Raw genomic sequence first — 24,989 nt, forward strand, 5'->3', positions numbered from 1 at the left:
GTTTATACAAATAAAAAAAATTACTCAAAAATTTAGTTCAACAATTGTTGGTTAACCAATTTTATTCTTCAACTGCATGAAATTCATTTTATCAAATTGCATATATAAAGAAATTATTAGTAAATTTAAATGAATAAAAAAAAAATCAAACTATATGCAATACTTGGGGGCATCGCTCGGGACACTAACTACTCCCTCCGTCTCTTTTTGTTCTTTACGTTTTCCTTTTTAGGTATTTCAAAATGTTCTTTACATTTCCTTTTATATTATCACATAAATGACTTAGTATTCTATCAAAATTTGTGTCCAATTATTATTTTAACCAATTAAATTCATTGGGTCATTTAATCTCTCACCCTTTTCCACTAGGACGTTAAACCTTTCTCATTTTTCAATATCAAAATTTTGATTAAAGTGAAAACATTATAAATAAACGTAATTTATCTTGTTTAAATAAAAAAAATTGAGGAATCCCAATGCAAACTAATTAATCGTTAAAACGCGTGAAAAATACCAAACATAAAGAACAAAAAGAGACAGAGGGAGTAGTTATTTAATACTCCCTCCGTTTCAAGATGTTTGTTACGTATTCCTTTAATAGTGTTTCAAAATGTTTGTTACATAAAGAATCTTTCTATTTATAAACTTGTTACTATTATTATTTTTTGAGCCAACTTTTTTTTCTAATTGGTCCAACTTTTCAACTCAATAAATCTCATGCAACCAAAAGTCACATTATGACAAGTTAGCAATCTGTGTGATTTTTAATTATTGGTTCATTTTGATAATAAAACAATCTTATTGGTTGTTTGTTTCAATGATTAGTGGATTGAGGTATATTTTTTTTAATAAACGATGAAAGCAGATTTGCACTACATTCAAAGAGAGTAATAAATGTTAGAATTTGGAAAGATGAAATCAGATTTATGATTGAATCTAGAACATTGAAAAAAAAAAATCTTAATTATACGTTAATAAACGTGCCAAAATCCAAACGTAACAAACATTTTGAAACGGAGGGAGTATATATCTCGTTTTGTCTAGGGATCACCACTTCAATAAACTCTCTCTATTTTGATTAAAATATTGTTTCATTAATCTTTTTTTTCTATTTATTTATTATTTCCTCCCCTACTTGCTTTATTATTTTTGTTAGATTCAACTACTCCCTCCGTCTCTTTTGTTTTTTACGTTTTCATTTTTGGGTATTTCAAAATGTTTTTTACATTTCCTTTTATATTATCACATAAATGACTTAATATTCTATCAAAATTTGTGTCCAATTATTATTTAAACCAATTAAAGTCATTGAGTCATTTAATATCTCACACTTTTTCATTGGGACATTAAATTTTTGTCATTTCCCAATATCAGAATTTTGATAAAAGTAAAAACATTATAAATAAACGTAATTTATCTTGTTTCAATAAAAAAAAATTGAGGAATCTCAATGCAAATTAATTAATCATTAAAACGCGTGAAAAATACAAAACAAAAATAGACAGAGAGGGTAGCTTTTATTAATATGTGTAACAGTTAACATGTGACTCCTAATAAAATACACATAATGGCCGGTATAGTGCGTCGATGTGTACCCCATGAAAAGACACTATAGAGGTAGTGGTAAACAGCAGCAAAGACGGGGTGTTTTGACGGCCCGTGGGATTGAATCCCACGCCATCTCTGATCTCCCCCACACAACATAACTTCATACAATTCCAAAATTTTCTTCAAAACACTTTCCCAACTCACAAGTCACACCCTCCCAAATATAGTCTTACATGAGTAATTAATATTAAAAATTCCCATTTTAAATAAATTAATCATCATTGTCTCTCCTACCAAACATAACATGTGAATCCGTGAAAATTCCATCCAATTAAAATAATTCAAAAACAAAAAAGCAAAACAAAATCCCAAAATTCCGACCTCTATAAAAACCTCAAAATACCAAAAAAACACAACTTTTTATATTACCATAAACTATTATACTATCACTACAACTTGAGTGTTCAATGAAGAAGAAGAATAAAATGAAGATTAATAAAATCCCTCATTTATTCTTCTTCTTAATCTTAAATTTGACTCTGTTTTCCTCTGTTTTTCAACAAAGTTTGGCACTTTATCACCATAAACCACAAATTAAACAACAAAAACCTCGTCACCAAAATCACCATTCTAACAAAAATGGCACCCATTTAAAAGGAAGGCAACAAATGGGTAGCTGCAATTTGTTCCAAGGAAAATGGGTTTTCAATATCAATGCTGCTTCTTCTTCTTCTTCTTCTTCTTCTTCTTCTTCCCCTTTGTATGATATCTCAACTTGCCCCTTTCTTAACCCGGAATTCGATTGCCTTAAATATGGTCGACCCGATAAATTGTTCCTTCAGTACTCTTGGGTTCCTGATGGCTGCACTCTTCCCAGGTATGTATTTGTACCAATGAGGTTTGAAGTTCGAAATCCCCCACCCCATTTATAACTTGTATTTATAACTTGTATTAATAAAAGAATTAAGTATTTGTTTGTACTAACCCACATTATGCTATGATGACGGGTATTTGTCCGGGAATCAGTCAGTTTTGTCACGTTTCTAGTTCAAATTACACTATAGACCGTCATATGAATAATAATGAGTGGGTGGCGTAATGTTGGCAGATTTGACGGGGTGGAATTTTTGACGAGTTTTAGAGGGAAGACGATAATGTTTGTGGGTGACTCACTGAGTTTGAATCAATGGAACTCGTTAACTTGTATGGTTCATGCGTCGGCGCCACAAGTTAAGTATTCAGTGGGGAAGAAGGGCGTTGTTTACTCTGTCAATTTTGAGGTTAGTTCACTTTTCCCTTTTCTTTTTTTTTTTTTTTTTTTTTTAAAAAAAAAGAATTACTTTAAAGTTTGCTTTTGCGACTTTGCTGTCTAAAATTATTAGATGATGTGTATTGATAGTGATTTACTACAATCAGTTACGGAGTCCTTTCAATTATATAAAAAGTTTTGTCTATTACATTTACGGGTAATAAAAAAAATTAACGGTTTGGTATAACGAGTCATAAACGATAGTGATGTAGATAAACGTGAATACGCCAATGATCACTACGGAGTACTCCCTCCACTCCATGGGTACTAAAACCAAACATTACTCGTGTTATAGGCGTTTCCCATAATCTCAAAAATACGAAATATAAATATAGCTTGCATCCAAAAAACAAAATCAATATGAAATATGAAATATGGTTAACTTATTATGCACCACAAATCACAACATACTGATAAATTTAAAAGGTGTTGACGAATTCGGTGTACATTAAATTTATTGTATTAGGGAAATTTTTATCCAATTATTTTGATAACTCTAACATGTTTACCCTAGAAAAATAAAATGTTTGGGGTTATATTGGTAAATTATGTATCTTTTAATGCTTCAATCATAAGGTTGCAACACTGTCGTTTATTGAATTTCTCCCTGGCTAAAAGTCAGGTAAAAATCCGAGGTGCAAAAGCTTAATTAACGTTGTCCTTGGCATATTAATTCTGTTTTTCCTTCTTATATTAATCCGAGGAACAAGAGCTTTGATTAACGCTGTCCTTAGCATATTAATCTTGTTTTTTCTATTTTATAATCATAGTCAAAAGTTTACGTCTCTACTCTCTAGTCTGTCTACCCTAATAATATGGGCTCTTTTAAAATTTAGAGTATATAGAATCATTAAAGATAATAATGGATATGGGATTTAGTTTTGATACAAAAACTTATACTACATATATACAACGGTCTCATTCATAAAATTAACTTTTCCCAAATAGTTGTGCTACGTACTTTTCAATCAAATAAAAAAAAAGACGGACTTATCTATAATATCGGCTTCTTACAAAATAGTTATATTTTACCATTGTTAATTATAGCCGTCTCTTAGGAGACATACAAATAATTACCTTATACAAATAATTGCGGAGTATTTTATGCATAATTGCGTATGATAGTCTAATAGTCTACCTACTGAATCTCACATGTACAACTTATGTATTTCTTTACCTGTAAATTCCAAAGAATATATAAAAAAAAAACGTAAATAGTGCCAAAAAGAAAGAGAGAAAGTATAATCTATTTTGGCTGCTATTAGTCGCTAAAAGAATAACTTTATTCTCCAATATGTAGTTATTGGTATACTTTAAATTCCACCACGAATAAGAGATAAAAAATGGACATGATTTTGAAGTGCGAAATACTCGTGCATCCGATATTATTATAGAAGATGTCATATGAAGCAATATAATGTTGCTTCTAACTAAATTGTGTAGCTTAGCTTTGATAACATGGTAGACCCAACCAACTTATCATTGTTGTGTGCATAAAAGAATATAAGGGGTTCGAGAAGGGTGTTGTTTTAGTCCTAGCCATACAATATTAGAATTTAAGGGCATGTCCTAAATGCCCTTGTTACCCGAAATTGCTTTAATGGTTCGTTTAGTATCCCAACATTAATGATTCTACGTATATATGTAAGGGAATTCGATCTATGTTATATAGCCATACAATGTTATATTATTTGTTTACCCTCTAAATTTCACTTTTGAGGTAATTTTGTACCGAGCGTTGATAGAAATATATACAGAATAACAATTTTAAGTGTAAAAATTATTTCATTACCATGAACATCATCGACTTGGATCTCTCTTTTACAAAATTTCTAACAGAGTACAAACTATAAGTTACAATGTCACTGCTGCTCATATTATAGTCATTTATTATCGTCTACTAAAATCCTCTAAAACGTGGAGTACAATTTTTCATAAAGTGTGTCGAAAATCCACTAAAAAAGACGTGTGAGCTCTCTATGCAATATGGTATTACAGGGTAATAGCACCATTACTATATAGACAAAAGCAACTTCCATGATTTGATAACATAAGTTGCAAATTACTTTTTAACAAATATACAATTCATGCAAATACAAATTACCAAAAAAAAAAAAAACAAGTTTATAGTAGTAACACACTTACACACTATATGCACTGCCGACAAATATAAAAAGGGAAGCATAGTAACATGTAGGACAGCTAAAAACGGAAATGAAGTTAGGTCCACTATTCATTTGTGCTACAATCCACTGTATCCTAACACATTATTAACAGCCTTTGCTTTCTACCTTTTTGTCTAAAGCTGCATCCCCCATCAATAATTCACAATCATTCGAAGAATTTCATATACGTAGTTTGTTTATTTTGTGATACTTCATGTACTTCCATCTTTTAGTAATTGATTTGATTTAATAGTACTTGCTCTTAGGAGGTTTAATTAGGTTGTTTTCTCTTTATTCGATGAAACCTGAACTTATCTGAATTATTGAATTGATTAAACTTAATTAATTTGATAGAATGTGATCATCCCTGATAAAAACTAATTGTATGAGAGTAAATTGAAGAGATTTAACTTATAAGATCTCATTGGAACTTATTGGACATGATCAGTCTCAATTGTAAGATAGTAACCTGGGCTGGAGAGAGGGAGTCAATTTATAGGACTTGATTGAAACTTGTTGACCTAATAGGATATGATTGAAACTTGTTGACCTGATAAAACATGATTGCAATTTATTTTCAACTTATAAGTTAGACGTAAAACTTATTTTTGTAAGGTGAAGAGAATAAAAGAACTAAAGAAGATATTCCGAAAATTTATAATTACTATCGCATAAAGCTTATAACAAAGCCAAACAAAAGTTTGTTCGATTGATTGTGATAAATTTAGGGTCTGTTTGGTAACGGGCTTTTTGTTGGTTTTTTTTATTGACTTTTGATTTTTTTATTTTTTTTTAATTTTTTATTTATTTTTATGTAGTCAAACAACCAATAATACATGTTTGGTAAATGACGTTTTCCTTGGCTAAAAAGCCGGCTTTTCCGTCAAAACATAAAAGCTAGTAGGAGTGGCTTTTTACATTGGTTGTTGGCTTTTCATTTTGCTAATTACTTTTAGTAGCCCAACAACCAATTTTACCAAATACATTTTTAGAAAATTTGCGGTCAAACAACCAATATAAAAGCCAGCCAAAATAATCGTTCAAACAAGGCAAGTAAAACAACCACCAACCAACTGTGAACGGCCAATTGTCAAACAGGCCATTAGTATTTTGGTATAGCTCAGCTCATAGTGGCCGTTAACATAAAAAGCTAACAGACAAACACTAATGGGCTGATCGAAAGTGATTGTTTGAAAGTGGTAGTATAATACATACATTACCACTCGATTGATGATCTACTGGTATAGTGGGATGATCACTAATGTGCTCAAGTGGTCCTCTCAGTCTCCGATTACACTAATAATTGTTATCGTACTATGTTAAGTGGTACTACGTACTCCGTATTAAGTTATGACTAGTACTAGTAGTTGGTTGTATATACACAATTGATAAACACTAATGCCGACACCGTACGACCCGATTACTCCACTTCTTTAGTAGTACAAATGTTGTAATCGATTTACTCATATTTTTAAGTATGCAATTCTTTGTTCCTCACAATCAAGAACATTCTTTCAATCCAACAAGCCATATTTTTAAGTATGCAATTTTTTGTTCCTCAAAATCAACAACATTCTTTCAATCCAACAAGCAATGAAGAGGAACATGCTCATGTCATTAACCATGTGGAGAATTAAGAACCTTTTTCCAAACATCTAGATCTTATATTAGATAATTTTGTGGACATTCTCCTTGATTCACGAATTTGTAAATTAAGTGGCATTGTTGTAATTAAATTGAATGAATACATAATTGGAATGTTAAATATACAGTCTATAATGTATTTACTTTTCTCTTTTTAAAAACATTCCATTAGACTGTATATTTAATATGAAGTATTTGATTATATTCCATATGTTTTCAATTTATTTACGAAAATGTCATTTGATTTGGTATTTTTGACAATCAAAGAGATTGAATAGTGAACCCCTTACATTAACCAAGAACTTAATTTACTCGAACAATTACTTCATATGATGACAAAATTAATGTTAGATAGTTTTATCCTAATTGTGGTAAATTCTATTGAAACGTACATTTGATTGCCTAAGCTTATAATCGTGGTGAATGATGCAGGAATACGGGGTGAGTGTGCAACTATATCACACAACTTACATAGTAGACATAATTAAACAACCAATTGGAAGGGTTCTGAATTTGGGCTCTATTGAAGGAGGCAGTTCTTGGAAAGACATGGATGTACTCATCTTCAATTCATGGCATTGGTGGCTTCACACTGGAGCTTCACAAGGGTAACTTCTTACTAAACTCATGTCGTCTAAAATTGCTACTCTCGTATTTTATTTTAGGATAATCCGGAAAATTAATGACATTTTTCTTACCCCGAAATAATAATGGCTTATGATTAAATCTCTACTCCGTATTATATAAGGTAACACTTGAGGTGTTTGTAAAATATCTATTGTTTCCTTACTAAAATTTATTTAAATGAAAAACAAAACAACTATTTCTAGAGAAAAGTTTCTTTTATACCAAAAATATAAAACCTTTTCATTTACTATTTTACTTAATCTTTATTAAGAAATTACTACTACTACTACATACTTTGAAAGACCTTTCTTTTATAAAATTATAATATACATATAAAAAAATCATGCACTGTGATGCATTACCACTGGTTCTTTCATATGTTAGCCAATTTATAAAAATAAAGTGGCTGGGAAAAGATTGAAAATAGTGCTTTACCAGAAATGGCATATTTGTACAATATTATCACATCCTTATTTGTGTTAGTTGTGACAAAAAATTGACAACTAATTCTGAACAAAGAGAAGTAGATAATACTCGTATCTATTTATCATGTCCTTAATTGTGTTAACTAAGGTTGTTTGACTTGGCCAGTCCCAGTTTTTAATAATAAATGCTAGTAATAAAGAGTTAAACTAAATATAAATCCATAAAAAGCTTATTTAATTCTAGGTCTCTAATATTAATTATTATGTTAGTAATTGTTGATTGTGATATATGCAGATGGGATTATATGCAAGACGGGCCCAAAGTTTACAAGGATATGGACCGACTAACCGCCTTCGGCAAAGCGTTAACAACGTGGGCTAAATGGGTTGATGACAATGTTGATCCAACCAAAACCAGAGTGTTTTTCCAGGGCATATCTCCCACCCATTACAAGTAAGATACTATGACTTTCTACTTAGTTATTTGCTTGATAATCATTTATCAACCATAAACTGCATGTTTCCTTTATTCTAGTAATAGTGTAATACTATTAAACAGTGGGCCAGTTCAAGTGAGAAGCTGCCCTAAACTGGCCGGCCCACCAGCTCATGGACAGATCTACACGATTACACTACAGGCAACTATGTTTAGTTATGTACCCTACATATTTAAGAGCACAGCAGCAGATCAACAAGAATCATCCATCACTCACTTTCTGTTTCTTCCTTTTACTTATTAGAAATGCAACAGCAGATACCAAAAGGGAATATGAATATGAAATGAGGGAATGTATTAGTACAACAATACATTGTTCATCTTGTAGCCGGGGCATTAGCAACATCATATCCCCCCACTTAGACCACCTGGGAAGGAACAGGGGGCAAATGAGTCATATTCTCAAGGACACTCATGTCTGTTAAGTATTCATGTGTTTTTTTTATATTTTTTTTTGGTGTATCACCCGATTCACCTTAGGGTTAATCCGGATTCGGGACGAGTTCTGAGTGGATAGGTTTCATTCCCCTCCCAATTGTTGTTGCGGGGGATCGAACACAAGGTCCTTCCTACCAAGTTCAGCCTCAATCACCACTGAACCAACAGACAATTAGTTAAGTATTCATGTGTATGATAATACCAAAATCTTCTGAAATATCATTCCTAAAATCTTTTCAAATTATTTTCTGTAAACCACTATCAATCAACCAACCATTGCAATTATTATTACTACCAAACAATCACTCTGCTGGAATCTTGTTCTTGATCAGATATTCCCTAAAAAAAACAGATATATTGTGATCAGATTACAGATTAAAGTGCTTATAAATCGCTAATGCAAGTGTTTTCCTGTATGACAGTCCCAGAGAATGGCATGGGGCCTCAAAGAGCTGTAGTGGGGAAGCAGAACCACTGTCAGGTTCAATATACCCAGCAGGCTCACCTCCAGCAGCAGACATAGTGAGAAGAGTAATCAGCACAATGAAGAAACCAGCTTACCTGCTTGACATTACAACATTATCACAACTAAGGAAAGATGCTCATCCTGAGACTTACAGTGGCGATCACTCTGGCATAGACTGCAGCCACTGGTGTCTCCCTGGATTACCAGACACCTGGAATGAACTTTTATATGCCGCTCTACTCATGTGAATTTCCACCTCACACTGAACAAAGTCTTTTTGTTCTTTCTTTAGATTTCTATTTTAAGTTTGTTAACTATCAAATCATTAAGATGGTAGAAAAGGTAAAGGGGGGAGGAAATAGAAAGAAAAAAAGATATTGTTGATGCTCCATAAGAAATAAGGAGTTCATAGGTGTATCTCGGTAAGAAATTGATTTTCCTAGATTGATATGTTGCTCTCACAAAGGATTAGTGACAATATTATGTTCATATAGATATATCATGTATGTTCCAAAGGTGCAATACAGAAAATATCTCATTTGATTCCCACTCTATTGTCAGAAAAAAAATATTCAAATTTAAGTTTCAGCATATCAATTTTTAGGATGTATCTCCCAGCTATATCTCGCATAGCTCATAATAGTTATTAACAATCAATCATGACATTTTCCGAACAAAAAGACTAGCAAATAAGGGTGGATGTGTATTGACTCTGGCAATTGAAGTTTGAACCATAACCAGCAGCAGAAATTTTGTCACAGCTCAAAATTTTGACCAAACAGAATCACTTTATATTGCTTAATTATAAAAGGCATCATCTACAAACAGATTGCTTACTGAAGTACCTTCAAACCCCCTATCATATAAGGGAAAAAAGGGCAGGGGAGAAAATAGTAAGGATTTGCAGAAATCAACACTCTATTCCAACTGTCTATAAATGGTTTCATTTCTATTGCAGATCCCCTCAAGTGACCAGAAATGTATCCAGAAATACATCCAGAAATGATGAAGGAGGTGTCAGAGGCATTTTTCCTGCCTCATCGGCTTCATACTTATCTAGAAGACTGTTTGAGACTCTCTTCATAATCTTCAACACTTACAAGCTACTACAGTAAATATAATACAAACAAAGCATATTTTTTCCCTATATTGAAACCAGGGTGGGGGGGAGTTGTCAGAGTCTATAATCCTTTATACAATAACAAGTGTACTCCCTGCATCTCAAACTTTCTATTTCGAGATGTCCCCAAACTTTCTATACACTAAAATGAATAAAACATCCATACAGAATTGGGTAAAATAGTATGTACATAAAAGAGGTTGTTGAGAATGTATCAAAGAATTGTCCTTATTGATTTATTTCCCCTTAAATTCACAACTATTATAGGATGGATTGGGTATAATTAAGAGTATGATGTTCCCTCTTTTGTTTTCTTTCCCTTTTGTCATGAACATGAACAAGGCCGATTAATGATTGTAAACAGAACTTAAAGTTTGTTGATCAAGTACATGAAGCTATTTTATGCTTTCATTGTTCTTGAATCTTGTGAAGTATAAAGAATTAGTCAATGTACTGTGGATTTTTTTTAATTATTATTTATTTTTGGGACTTTGACTTTCTTACCAATGCAAAGAGGAACGACGTCAGAAAGAGGAAAGCTGATCATTTACTAACATGTCAAAATTTCACAACAATACCAACAAGATGCAAGAAATATATCATTTGGCACAGGTATACGAAGAATGACGGTAAATAATCACAGATCTACCATGGTTACCAAAAGAATACTAGAAAATGAAATGTGGCCAATCCATAAGAAATATCATACAGTTCAATGATATGAGGCCCTAGTAGCTTCATTTTCCAACCCTAAAACGCGTGTAAACAAATATATGCATATATGTTAAAGTAGTTCCAGGAAAACCTATTAAATGTTTCATAACAAGATGTCAATCGACAACTAACCTCAGAACATCAAAAGGCCAGACGAGAATACATAGTTCTTAGTAACCAACATAAACCGCCGCATTAACAATGTAACAGTCATCATTCTTATCTCCCATTTCTTCCACATGAACACCACTTGAGCATATGAGTCCCCCATCAACAACTTCAACATCGAGGATTTTTCCACTGCGGTTACAGAAAACAATGAATGGGAAGTTGGAGAGACAAAATGTACTATCAGTGACATTTGAAACTTGTTTAAGCTTGTGACACCGCATTTCTGCTATTACATCAAATTTAGAAAACACTGGAAAACCGATAGAATGCAAACACAAGTCAGTCTGTTGGAACCAGATCCAAATTACAATTGTATACTGTATACATACAACATACAAGCCAAACTTTAGCATTTGTGATGGGAACATGGAATTCGCATATCCTACAACAGTCAACTTCTCAGTTCCTCAGTATTGAAATTACTATTAGAAAAAGGCATTTAAATTTTCTTCTTATGTCTTTAAAACTCAGTTAATACCCAGGTAACCAGAAATCAGAAGTCATAAGTTAGCAGATAGTAGAAAGCTCGGGCTTCATTTCGCACGAAATTCCCCAAAGTGTTGCCTATGTATAGAGAATAAAATTGAAGGAAGCTAAGCCAGACCTAACATAACAACTATACTTCGTACTTAGCAAGCAGGAAACTAGGAATGCATTTCATACTTCATATGTTAGATGACTATGTCAAAAGCAAGTACTGAAGTTGAAATATTAATACGTCTTCCGATTTTTTAGTCGTACCAATTGAATTTGATGTTTTCCACCGTACAAGTTTGACCATAATATCTTTTATTAAGTATCAGTAAAATTATAAAGGTTGATCTTTATGAATATGTATATTGAGACAAATCGAACAAGATCTCACATGCCTATGTTTTTACTTAGGTATAAATAACCAGAAGTCAAAGTGGGTACATGAGTAGTGCCTAACGTCTATGGTACACCGGAGGAACTGAGGAAGTACTTACTATGGAAACACAGATTTGACCTTCTCGATGTCCAGAGATTGTTGAAGACATCGGGGTACTCCAAGCTTAATTTGCAGTTTCATTTGCTCAAATGAAACACCTGGTATAGACCCTACAATCAAATTAACAGTGTACCTTGTAAGGAAAAAGATATTGTCAATCATATTTACGAAAATCAAGAAGTTCAGAAATCTATGAATTCACAACGCTGAATTAATACAGTTGCAGTTCATACACATAGGGAGTTTTCAAAGTCACTCATGATATACGACAAATGCATTTCATGTTGTCAGTTCCCATAACCAGGAAGAGAGGTGGGTCATTAGCATGGTTGTCAAACGAAACTTGCAGCTAGTGTAATTTTCTACAAGACCAAACATCAATTGTTTGCTTCATTTTCTTCACATCTTTTCACTGTATAAAATCCTTGACTTGTAGAACAGTCTGAAATCACAAACCTGATTATCTAAAGAGATTAATAGGATAATAAACCCAAAATTGGCAATGAGACAATCAATTCTGAGCACTTTCAAGTTATAAGAGTGTTTTTTGCATGCTCACTCTATAAAGTATGAAGAGTAATCAAAGCACCAGCATGTAAAGCTAACATCTTTAGGCTGTAATCAATTCCCAAAGGCTAACCTGTTTCATATACAAGCCCCTCAAAGCACATGCGGTGATGCATTTTCAAGCCAGAAAATAGTGTGAATCAAGAGATTACGCGTTTAAAATAATTTAGTATACCTTACTGGAGCAAATGTACATCATATTTAAAGAGGATTTACACTCTAATAATACTTGCTAGGAACTACCCAATACCATGTAACAAAAAAAAATGTTACACTAATAAACACTGACTTGGTAAACACAATTGGAAAACATGTGGTTATCTTCAACATACCCTCACAAGAAGGATGGCCATGCGGTGAGTCCAAACTTGAATATGAGTAGCTAAAAACAAGCAAAGAAAGAAGCTTGCTAAAAGTTTCAGGAAGATGGTCGTCAAACCAAGACAAGACACTTCATGCATGAGTGAAAAGCAGGAGACTATCACAGTAAATGATACTTAGGTTTTAAGGAAGTTTGACACCAAGTTTCATGTAGGAGTGAACTGAACCAAATGATTTCGTTAGTGTGAGCCCAATACTCTGAATCAGTTGATGGAGTAGTAACTACCAAGTCCTTGTTTTTAACAGCTCCAGAAAAGAGGATTGCGCTGAAGATGGTCTTATGTCCATTTCCGATGGAGCCAAATATTCATTTGTTCTTTTGGCTGTAAATGGCTCTTAAAACCTCTTCGCTTCCTTTCCATGAAGTAGAAGATGGTCTTCCCGTTGTCGTCCCGTTATCGCTTTTGGGTCGATTGGAAACAACCTCTCTGCAATTGCAGGGTTAAGGTTGCGTACACCCAACCCCCCCTTACCCCTCTTCTTGCGGGAGCCTCTTTGAGGCAATGGGGGTAATGATAATGATGATAATGATGATGAAAAGAGGATTGCGCCCAAGATTAGATGAGATAACCAGAATCTAAGTCAGAAAAAACGTGGAACTGCATGGGATGGAGGAGAAGACCATGGTTTCAGATAAGTAACCCGAAACAAGCGATTTAAGGCCCAAATAATCCTGCAATCTAAGAATGGGCTTCCTAGTTCCGACTACTGTGCCCAAAGCATATGGTTATCAAAAAGCTTTTTCTCTTGACTGGCATCATCGTCTTGGACACCCCTCTTTATCAATCCTTAGGCTATAGAAGTCACAAGTTACCGTTCTCATTTCTCACAATCTACATATACTTCTTCTCCTCTTGTTTTTATTATCTCTAATGTTTGGACAGCATCAGTTTTATCATTTGATGATTTTGAACACTAAATTATTTTTGTGGATCACTTTATCAAGTTTATTTGGCTTTATCCCACCAAAAGAAATTTGACACCTCTTCCACTTTCCACCGGTTTCAAAGTTAGTTAAAAAAAAAATATTGTGTCATTTCTCTACTACTCCGAAATGGTGGAGAATACCAAAATTTGCTCCATGTCTCACCTCTCATGGCATCTCTCATCTTACCTCCCTTCGGCACACCCCAAACCATAATGGCTTCGCCGAAAGGTGACATCATCGATTACACACCCCTCCCCTCAACCATGCCTCACCGTTTTCCCTATCTCATTTTATTTAGCGAACCTCCTAATTACACTAAGTTCATTGCTTTGGATGTCCTTGTTATCCTTGGTTGTGCACGAACACCTCCCACAAGCTCAACCAGAGTCAACCCAAAGTCTAGATGTTGCGTTTTTGTTGGTTACTCCTTCACACAAAGCACATTTCGCTCTCTTGATCACACCACTAATCGAGTTTACATGTGTCACCATGTCAAGTTTCGACAACACCAAATCTTTCTCCACTCTTTCCAAAACCGACTCTGGTACCCCAACTCCTTTCATTAACGAATGGTGCAGCCTCATCATTCTCATTCGTCATGTACTAACTGGTCCTCCCAAGTCCCAACTACCAGCAACTAACCCGTCCCAGCCCACCTGCAGATCTGCCCACACCTCCAAGTCTACATGCCAAACACTTAAAGATCCTACGTGGAAGGCAGCTATGAAGTTAGAGTTTGATGCTCTTCTCCGAAATCAACATGTGACCTTTTTCCTCCATATCCTTTGCAAAATGTTGTGGGTTGTAAATGGGTGTTTTGAATAAAAAATATATAACCCAGAAATGCTCAAGTGATGGCAAATGGATTTAACCAATGCCTGCCTTGAAGCCCTTCCTTGACAACAACGCTCCTTCAAGATTCCTTGACGAAAGATGTATACATTGCTCAACAACACGGAATCATTAACTCCTCTCATCCAACTCATGTATGTTTCTTCGAAAAGTCATAAACGGATAGAAACAAGCTTTACAAGCTTGGTATCAACTACCAAGAACTTCAAATCTTTCTCCAACCCACAAATTCTGCAACTTCATCTTCCTTGGTGGTTTGATTTAGTAATTGTTCCCCACTCTCAAGTCATCTTCCTAATCCAGCGAAAGTACATTAATGACCTTCTCCAATGCTCCAAAATTTGGAAGTTAAATGAGACCCCTACTCCCACGCCCCTACTCCCAAGGCCACTCACTCATCCTTCATTCTTTAAGGTGATCCCATTACCAAGCCCTATCAGTCTGATCTAACTTTAGGAGGTGTTTGGTACCGAGATTTTTGGGCCTGGAAACGGAGTTAAGTAATGGTTACCATTATAACTTGTTTGGTATAGAGGATTGGTAACAGTTACCGTTTTCTAAGGGTAATTAATTCCCTTACTTTGTTTCTGTTGCTAACCCTACAGTAACAGTTACCATTTCCCCTCAAACAATGGTTCGCCGCTTCCATTTCTCTCCCTCTCTTTCTCTCTCTTATCTCCTCCTCTCTCTCTGTTGAATTTCGCCCCCTCTCCGCCGATCTCACAAGTTATTCGCTTCATCTTCATCAATTTTCCGATCAAACGGTATGATTTATCGCCTCTTCTTCGCAATTTATTTGATTATTGTTTCATTTTTTTTTATTTAGCGACTAAATCTTTGATAATTTCATCCAAATTTATAATAAGTTTTGGATTTTGGTGATTATTTGGACCCCGTTTTTGGAAGTAGATCAATTGTTTTTATTCAATTTTTGGATATTGGATTTGCCCAGATTATCAATTTCTGGACAGTTGCTTCACCGAGTTAATTTTCTGGTTCTAGAGAGAGAAGGAGAAGCTATTCGAGTCAAATTCAACTGTAAGTCTCTCTATCAATGTTATTATTGTTGTGTGGTTGTGAAGAAGACGTGCAAAATGTTTAAGTTGGAGAATTTTGATTCTAACCCTAATTTTCAGCTTACTTTCATGCGAATTTCTGATTTCTGTTGTTTATATTCATTGCATTTTCTGTTTGATAATTTATTTTTCTTATTTAATTGATTTGAGAACATGTAAATGAGAAATTTATTTAATCCCTGAAATTTAGCTGAAATTAACCCAAATTTCTGTTTGTTCGAAATAATACATGAATTATATTTTATAAATCTAAAATAAAAGCATAAGTAGACTTCTTGAGTTGACTGAATAGTTTATTGTTACATGTTGTGCTAATTTAACTCATAATTATGGCCTTATTGGAGTTATGGGAGGTAGATTTAGTGTTAATTATACTCCTGGAAATGGAATTTGTGTTTTATTATTCACATTGATAAAGAAATTCATGTCTGGACTTATTAGGCAGTAAGAGTCTGATGGAAAATATGTGCAGAAAAGTGTATTTTAGTTGCTGGGATTTTTTGGCCTTGATATATTTATGTTGTAATTTATCTATGTAGTCACATGTTTATTATTATTGCTTCACTTCTAGGTTATTGAAATGGCACGTCTAGGGAAGAAAAGAAGCGCAAAACAACTCAGGGACAATATCATGCTGTTTAGTGTTTATAGCTTAATTAAGTTGCTGTCATGCATGCTGTTTAGGGTTCATAGCTTAATTAAGTTGCTGTCATGCATGTTGTTTAGTGTTTATAGCTTAACTAAGTTGCTGTTTAGTGTTTATACCTTAATTAAGCTGCTGTCATGCATGCTGTGTAGGGTCTATCCGCAGGTTTGCTGAGGCAAGCCACTTATACAACCGCCCGTCTTAGTAGCTTTTGTACTTGAGTTCTTATTGGCAATTGATATTGTCCCTAGATTTTCTTGTTAGTTTTCATTGATTAATTGTAGTCTCACAAAAAAGCAAAGGGGTTATATGGTGTACCTTTTCCTCATTATGAGACACTTTCTGAAATTTATGCCAAAGACAAAGCAACCGGAGACCTTAGTGAGTCATTTGTTGGAGCTATTGATAGCATGGATATTGAGATTGCAAATAATACTATGACAACCGATAGTGATGAAGATGCTGTGAATTCTACCACTCATTCCATTCATTCTACTCATTCAACTCATTCTACTCATTCAACTCATTCTACTCATTCAACTCAATCTACAACTCAATCCCTAAAGCGTCCAATGAAGAAAGAGTTTGATAATGCCACATCGAAGAAAACAAAGTTGAAAGATTTCTAGGGGAAAGGAAAGGGACAGAAAGTAGAAAATGTTGATGAGTTAGTTGCTTCTCTACATAGTACTTCTGAAAGTTTTGGGAAAATCTTTGAGGACATTAATGCAAATCTTGGAACTATGGCAAATGCATGGTCTAAAGCTGAAGAAAGGGAGCAAAAGATGGATGATAAAGTGAACAAGGTGTTGGAAGAAGTTATGAAGTTAGATGGAATTTCTCCTTCTGAAGCTTTGGAAGTTGCAACTACCCTCATGGCCGAAGAACACAAGCTTCGTATATTTTATCAAGCCCCGTCCAACTTGAAGAAACAGTATGTTCTAGATCTTCTCAAGAAAAAATAGAAGACATGTTTGATTCCGATCCATGAAGTGCAGTAGTTTTCGCATTTATACTTTGATTTATTTAAGTAATTTTGTAAACTTGGAGTTTAATTGTTGTTGCTACTGTTTCTTTGGAGTTTGCTACTGTTTCTTGGAGTTTGGTCCTTCTGCTTCTTCATTGAAATGTTATATATATATTTTTTTTACAGGTTGCTAGCAGATTGTTGCTGTAGATTGTTGTTTTTTGTTATGTCATACTGATTTTTATATAGGGTATATTTTGTATATATATATGTACCATGCATCCATACATTTCATTAGGTTTTGTTTCCATTCCATCCTTATTACATGCCAAACATCAAGTAAGGGAAACATAGGTAAGTGATTCCTTTCCTAGGATATATCAAACAACTAATAATGGTAATACTTAACCTTACCCTTTCCCCTTCTTATTTGTTTCCATTCCATTTCCTTTCCAACAATCATACCAAACACCTCCTTAATTGTCAACAAATTCACACAATTTGTGCATAAGCCAACCAAGATCACTCACTGGACTTCTTCAAGGTGATCCCATTACCAACCCCAGTCAGTCTTATCTAACTTTAATTCTCAACAAATTCACACAGTTTGTGCATAAGCCAAACAAGATCACTCACTGGACAGCATTGAAGCATTTATTTTGATACGTACTTGAAAGTTGAAACCATGGTCTATTAACTCTAATCCCCGTGTAAACTCGCCAATGGCCGGATACAAGAGTTCCAATAAACAACAAGCACTTGCTACCTGCTCCATTGACAGTTTGATACTGAATTAATGTGACCTAGGTGTCGTACTTTTTCAACAATTGTAATTTACTGGCTAGTACACCTTGCCTTGGAGTTCCACTTTGCCAGAGAGCAATTCAGCTTGGCGTCCTTTATGTCACACATACTTCTATCAAACTCTTTGTCAATGCTCTTACCAAGCATCCAAGACCCTCACTTATGCTCGTTTTCAGCTACTCATGTCCGGGATGGTTCCACAGACAAACACATACCCTCCACCTCTCTTTTTCCTCACTCATGGCCGTCCATCTTGTGGGAGCATGTCAATAATAAACACATGTTTTTCTAATGTACTCCCATATTCTAAGTCAGTGTTTAATACAAGCAGTTTGTTTCTTTTTTTGGTAGGTGTACCTTTATTTTACATACATGTTCTAAGGTAGTTGGTGTGTAATCCCCTTTGCATAAGTAGAACATTTGTTTCAGTGAATACAATTCAATTTTTCCAACACTTTAACAGTTTAACCTCTATAATTTTGCACCAGTGAGCACAAAAATCATCACATAATCACATTAACAAAAAGGGTGTCCATGATATATCAAAAACACTAATTCCAGACATTTTCCACAATAGATTAAAATGAAAACACAAAAATCAGGTAAGAAAAAATTGAAAAATTTTAAGTTAATAATCAATACTAACTTAAACCAACCATTAATTCAGTTAGGGGCTTTACTATTCATGTGCAAGATTGAACAATATTGGATATTAAAACAAACAACTTCGGCCCCAGAAAAACCCCAAAAACCCACTTCAAATAAGAGAGGTTTACCTCTACGAAAAGCAGGGATAGAATTGGAAGAAATCGCATCCCGGCAAGCGCGCATTGCAGCAGCAGTAATATCCTGCCTGAATTCATCGTTTTCCATTAGCAATATTTATTAACAATTTGCTTCATAATAATTAAAAAAGATAAATTTATAATTACAAACCCATGTTGATCATAACCAACACCCATCTCAACGAAGAGCAAATTCTTCATTGATTTGGCGCTTTGATCAGCAGCTTCCGTTGACAATGACATCACTGCTTTGATTCTACTTGGGCGTGGAATTCGAGGGTTTATATTGTTACGAATTTGATGCTGGGTTTTGAAGATGAATTTGTCTGATGGGTTTTGTGATGAGATAGAAATGGAGGCAATGTTACAAAGATGATTTAGGAGTGAACAAGTTGTCATTGTCTCACTCACAAAGATTTGATTCTTTCATCCAACAAAAGCAAATATTTGATTCTGGGTGGGTTTATTATTTGGGTTTGTTCTGAAACTAATTGGATCTAGCAATGCAACATCTCAATATCTCATTCATGACGATTCGGGTTGGATTCAAACATGTTAATTGTGTGTTGTTTGTCATACCACTCATACGGGTCATTTGAGTTGGTAACTGGATTAAAAATTTGATTTGGACTGGGTCCAATGATCACATTAAAACAACCATATCCATAATAGCCTAAAAATAAGAACATGATTCTCGCTTGTTCTTCTTATTTTCAATCTTCAAATTACGGTTTAGGACACCTCACTAAGCAAGAAAGAAAATTTCAAAAAAATCCTCAATTTTCTCCATTAGGTTAGTTTTTATCATGGTATTGTGAAATGTAAATTCTAACTCATTAAAAAGGGGAGAGTTCCGTAAAAGTTCGTTGTTCATTTGATGATGTAATAGTGAGACATGAAATTTAAAATAAAAAATAATACTTCATATTACACAATACATTTTTTTTTCACGTAAATTTATTGGAATTTTAAAATGTCAATTTTATAAGATTTAAATATTCTTTGATGCTTCTTATACGTTTTTGGACATTTCAGTTTTACTTGTTTTAAGTTTTTAGACATTTCATACGAGTTGTGAAAATGTCCATAAACTTGTACGTAATATAAGGTGTTGTTTGGTTGACATGAAAAACCATGGGAAGTGTAACTTCCTAGGAAGTGGAAGGTTGTAATGTTGGTTGTTTTACAAAAACATGGGAAGTCACACTTCCTAGGAACTTCTACTACCCTCAAAATGGAGGAAGTTGTTTACCTAGCTCCCCCTAGGTAAGTGGAACTTCCATAGGAAGCTACTTCCATGTTCAACTAAACAACATTAATTTCTTACTTCTCAGGAAATGTTAATACATGGGAAAATCTTCTTCCTAGGAACTTTTATTTCCTATGATCAACCAAACGTTACCTAAGTATCTACATTCAAAGGACAAATATAAAATATACAATACAAATAGAATATTTCCGTCTTATTATATTTTTGGTGAGACAGTATCATAACTTACACGATACATGCTTATAAGTACCTTTTCTTTTTGATGGAACTCATCAATACAAGGTGTAATAACTATAAAGGTGAGAATAACAAAATTAAAAATAATAATTGATTATGAAAGTTGATTTTGACACAACACTTTATTGATTTTGGCACACCCATATATAATGAGAATAAAATTTCGTTTGCTATCACAATGGGTGTGTCAAAACCACCTCTCGTCAATTCCTTATGATATGAGACGTTAACAATCGTACTAAAATGATTGAACAAATAATCAAAGTTGACTTTTTTTTTTTGGAAGTAAATTAAAGTTGACATTAAAACTCTAGCATTCAATTGCCCTATGTTGAGGTCATGGCCTCATGGAGATCCTAAGTTTCTTCAGATTTCTAGTGTCATAATAACGGCCTCTTAGGCAATCATGCATCAACAATTCTACCAACAAAAAATGATTTAAAACAGACAATTTTGATAATTTGGCATCCATTATCCAATTATTCAGGATCCCACTTCAAATGACTAGTGTAGTAGTGTAGTGTCCGTGACGCAAAATGATTAATCAATGAGAATGCAATCTAATTAATCAATGTCGACCACATTTGCTTTGTCCTCATTCCTTATTCCGTGATTCATGCTTGTACAAATTGATACTACCAACTAATAAATATTGCCATTTATATACTAGCTTGTTTTGTAGCCTTATTATTACCGCTCACTAATTACACGGTTTAATGGTTAAAATTAAAGGTTTGTGTATAATACTTCATATGTTTGAATACCCCTTCTGCCTTTCGTAGTTCGTATATTGTCCTCATTCGAAGAAAAAAAAGTCAATTTTGATATTTTCAGGTTGGATGCTTCTAAAAGTTGGAATTGCACCCACAATTTTTTTTTTTATTTTGGTGTAAATGAGCCATAAGGGCGGGAATTGCACTCACATTTGACAGGGTAAAACAACTTCAACAGACGATTGAAATGTTAAATATTCATTAGAATAATATTTAGTATATATTTATAATTAATTAAATATTATTAACATTAATGTATTGGTATATGTATTTTATAGAAAAACCCAAAAAATCAAGTGTATATTATTATGAATTTATGAGTTCACTTATGGAATAGAGATCACATCAAGTGATATTCTACTAGAGTGTGAGGCTACTAAAAATATAATAACGGGCTGACTTTATCTCATAAATAATTAATGAAATAGTCATTTATACATATTCACCCCCAATTAACATGTATTGTTTGAACTGTTTTTGTTACGGAGTATACATAGTTTATTATGTGAATATTGTAATATCCTAGATATATACGGAATTACCTAATTAACCTTCCTAATGTAATATATATATACGTTGAGAATGAATGAGAAGATACGACATGAGTATTATTTGTCATGATATCAAGAGCATAGGTTAACCCTAATTTTTTCTTCTGCAAATATTTTGAGAGGAGCAGCCGCCATATTTGTTTATTATCTCTGATGGGAAAGGACGGAGATACACTAACAAAGGACGTGGTATAGCTGATTGACCTTTATTACTATCTCGGGTCCGGTGATGGGCCAGGTATTGTAATCACTCCGGTGAAGCTTCGAGGTGCGATGAATTATGAAGATTGGGCTAAGGCTGTGAGACGTTCAATGATTTCGAAATTTAAATTTGGGTTTGTGGATGGTTCGATTACTGAACCCTCTACTAATGCAAACAAGATGAAGCATTGGTACGCTGTGAATTCAATGGTGGTGTCGTGGATTACAAATACGATTGATGAGAATCTCCGGTCTTCCATTGAAGACTAAGATATTACGTTCGAATTATATGGTGTCACTTGAGAAAGAGATTTTGTGTGGTGACTGGGACGAGAATCTTGCATATTAAGATGGCATTGAGTGGCTGTAAACATGCCATCACAGAGGGTGTCACGGAGTATTTCGGACGGCTGTCGAAGATTTGGAAGGAGTATGTATAGTAGGCAACGGTGCCGCGATGTTCTTTTGCGGGGTGTACGTGCAATATAGCAAATCAGGTTGGTGAAATACGGGAGGAGGATAGATTGCATTATTTTTTGATCGGTCTTGACAATCATTATGAGGCCATACGAGCCCAACTATTGGCTCAAACGCCCCTACCTTCTATTGATGAGGCATATCAGACCGTGGTGAATACGGAGAATATGCGAGCTAAAGGCGGTAAGGGGAAGGAGATTGTTATAGCGTTCAAAGTGGAAACCAAAACTAGAACAAGCATCGGAGATACGTCTGACAAATTTTGCAATCACTATAATCGTGAGGGACATGAGGAGGAGAGCTGTGAAGGAAATAATGCCCTTGGTCCAAGTATGCATTTAATGTTAAGTCTAATAAATGCGGTTCAGTATTAATTAACAAGTTAATAATTCAGTGAGATCAAGTGAGCTGAATGCCTAACTAGAGGGCGCTTCAGTTCAAGTGGAATTAATGATATTAATCCACAACTTACTCTTGACTGAACCCGTAGGGTCACACAAATAGTACCTAAACTGATCAAGTATTTAATGGCATTAAATACTCCATCTATGGATATTCAGAATCGACGGATCTTGGTTTCAGTGGGAGCTGAGATCGTCAAAGGCAAGAAATGAATACTCCGGAAACGATGATATTCCCGGAAACGGAAATATGGATCGTATCGGAAATATAAATATTATCCAAGTCGTAGATGTTGCCGGAAACGGAAACATGGTACGTATCGGAAAATATTATTGGAAATGGAAATATTGCCGGAATCGGAAATATTGCCGGAAACGGAAATATTGTCAGAATCAGAAATATTATCGAAATCGGAAAATAATTCCGGAAACGGAAATATTAAATATTTGTTCGAAACGGAAATTAATTCCGGAATCGGAAATATTAAATATTGTTCGTATCGGAAATGAATTCCGGAATCGGGAATTTAATCGGAAGCGTATCGTACGAATTAGCATCGGACGAGGCTCGTTAGACGAAGGCCCAACACGAAGCCAGGCCGTCGCCCAGCAAGCCACACGCAACAAACCACACGGCAAGCCTCGACCAGGCCCAGCGCAAGGCCAGACCCAGCCAAGGCCTTGGGCGCGCGCGCGGATCACAGGCAGCGAGCTGGGCCGAGGTGCTGTGCGATGCTCGTGTGCGTGCTATACGGATCCTAAAGCTATCGGGATTCGACATATGATTAAATTCTAATCCTAATAGATAAAGTTTATTTAATAGGGTCGTAGCAGGATTCTAATTAAACTAAATTAGTATTCTAATAGGATTATAAGTCCTTTTCCATAACTCTATAAACAGGGGCCTAGGGTCACAAATTTATACACAACATTGAAGTATTCAAAGGTAAGATTTTGAAGCAAAAACCAGCCAAACACTTGCAACCTATTTAGCCGAAAATCCTAGGAACCTTAAGGGCGATTCTAGTTGGTCAAGCTTAAGGCGGACCCGGACGTGCTGTGGACTATCTGTTAGGTTATGATACATATGAATAAACATAAATCATGCGGAAAAACCATAAAGCCAGGAAACATATTATTTACACATAATCATTTAGCATAATTCAGATGCATACACTTTGTAGCGTGCCCTCCCTAGCTGCGCCCGAACCGAACAAGAACAAGTCTTTAGGACTCCAAGTGTCGTCCCTCCGTAGATAGTCCACAGCACGTCCGGATCCGCCTTAAGCTTGACCAACTAGAATCGCCCTTAAGGTTACTAGGAATTTCGGCTATTTGGGTTGCAAGTGTTTGGCTGATTTTTGCTTGAAAATCTTACCTTTTGAATACTTCAAATCTCGATGTAAATATGTGACCCTAGGCACCTATTTATAGAGTTTATAAAAGGAATTATAATCCTACTAGGATATGGATTTATTAATTAGAATCCTATTAGAACTCTAAATAATAAATTTAATCTTTTAGGAGTAGGATTTAATCAATGCACGAATTCCGATAGGATTAGGATTCGTAACGAAAACGAGCACACGCACACGCATGCACGCCCGCACGCAGGCATTGAGGCCCACGCCGAGCGCACAGCGCATGCGGCCTCGCAGTCCATGGGCTTCGTGCGCGCCCGCCATTGCTTGGCTGGGCTTGGCCTTGCGCTGGGCCTGGTCGAGCACTTGGCGTGCGGCTTGCTGGGCGTTGGCCTGGCCTCGTGCTGGGCCTTCGTCTAACAAGCCTTGTCCGATGCTAATTCGTACGATACGCTTTCCGATTAAATTCCCGATTCCGGAATTCATTTCCGATACGAACAATATTTAATATTTCCGATTCCGGAATTAATTTCCGTTTCGAACAAATATTTAATATTTCCGTTTTCGGAATTATTTTCCGATTCCGATAATATTCCTGATTCTGACAATATTTCCGTTT

General features: G+C 34.8%; 2 protein-coding genes across 6 annotated transcripts; one reads left to right on the forward strand and one right to left on the reverse strand.

Moving 5' to 3' along the window:
• The first annotated feature begins 1,700 nt into the window (after positions 1 to 1,700).
• Positions 1,701 to 9,667, forward strand: LOC110778185 (protein trichome birefringence-like 37). 2 transcript variants are annotated; one of them, XM_021982751.2, is made up of 5 exons: positions 1,701 to 2,425; positions 2,657 to 2,828; positions 7,099 to 7,274; positions 8,014 to 8,172; positions 9,075 to 9,667. In XM_021982751.2, the coding sequence occupies exons 1-5, from the start codon at positions 2,016 to 2,018 to the stop codon at positions 9,364 to 9,366; spliced, it is 1,209 nt and encodes a 402-aa protein (XP_021838443.2). In that variant the 5' UTR covers positions 1,701 to 2,015; the 3' UTR covers positions 9,367 to 9,667. The 2 variants fall into 2 exon arrangements, with proteins under 2 accessions (XP_021838443.2, XP_021838444.2); XM_021982752.2 differs by lacking the exon at positions 9,075 to 9,667 and adding an exon at positions 8,278 to 8,462 and having other exon boundaries at positions 1,758 to 2,425.
• Positions 8,872 to 19,617, reverse strand: LOC110778186 (uncharacterized). 4 transcript variants are annotated; one of them, XM_021982754.2, is made up of 5 exons: positions 19,251 to 19,599; positions 19,091 to 19,167; positions 12,092 to 12,203; positions 11,085 to 11,252; positions 8,872 to 8,991 (listed from the first exon to the last, which is right to left on the reverse strand). In XM_021982754.2, exons 1-4 carry the CDS (start codon positions 19,496 to 19,498, stop codon positions 11,123 to 11,125), a joined length of 567 nt encoding a protein of 188 aa, XP_021838446.1. In that variant the 5' UTR covers positions 19,499 to 19,599; the 3' UTR covers positions 8,872 to 8,991; positions 11,085 to 11,122. The 4 variants fall into 4 exon arrangements, with proteins under 4 accessions (XP_021838446.1, XP_056686146.1, XP_021838445.1 ...); XM_056830168.1 differs by having other exon boundaries at positions 8,872 to 9,213; positions 19,251 to 19,597; XM_021982753.2 differs by lacking the exon at positions 8,872 to 8,991 and having other exon boundaries at positions 10,885 to 11,252; positions 19,251 to 19,595.
• Positions 19,618 to 24,989: the final 5,372 nt, after the last annotated feature.

Source organism: Spinacia oleracea, chromosome 5, assembly GCF_020520425.1.
Source record: "Spinacia oleracea cultivar Varoflay chromosome 5, BTI_SOV_V1, whole genome shotgun sequence".
Classification (NCBI taxonomy): Eukaryota; Viridiplantae; Streptophyta; class Magnoliopsida; order Caryophyllales; family Amaranthaceae; genus Spinacia; species Spinacia oleracea.

Excerpts from the sequence above, each read along its gene's own strand:
- LOC110778186 (XM_021982754.2), bottom strand. The coding sequence starts at position 19,498 with ATGACAACTTGTTCACTCCTAAATCATCTTTGTAACATTGCCTCCATT. Across the intron at positions 19,168-19,250 it reads GTTGGTTATGATCAACATGG|GCAGGATATTACTGCTGCTG; the intron begins GTTTGTAATTAT and ends CGATGAATTCAG. Across the intron at positions 11,253-12,091 it reads GTCAAATCTGTGTTTCCATA|TGGAAAAATCCTCGATGTTG; the intron begins GTAAGTACTTCC and ends CTGTAACCGCAG.
- LOC110778185 (XM_021982751.2), top strand. The coding sequence starts at position 2,016 with ATGAAGAAGAAGAATAAAATGAAGATTAATAAAATCCCTCATTTATTC. Across the intron at positions 2,426-2,656 it reads GATGGCTGCACTCTTCCCAG|ATTTGACGGGGTGGAATTTT; the intron begins GTATGTATTTGT and ends TAATGTTGGCAG. Across the intron at positions 2,829-7,098 it reads TTTACTCTGTCAATTTTGAG|GAATACGGGGTGAGTGTGCA; the intron begins GTTAGTTCACTT and ends TGAATGATGCAG.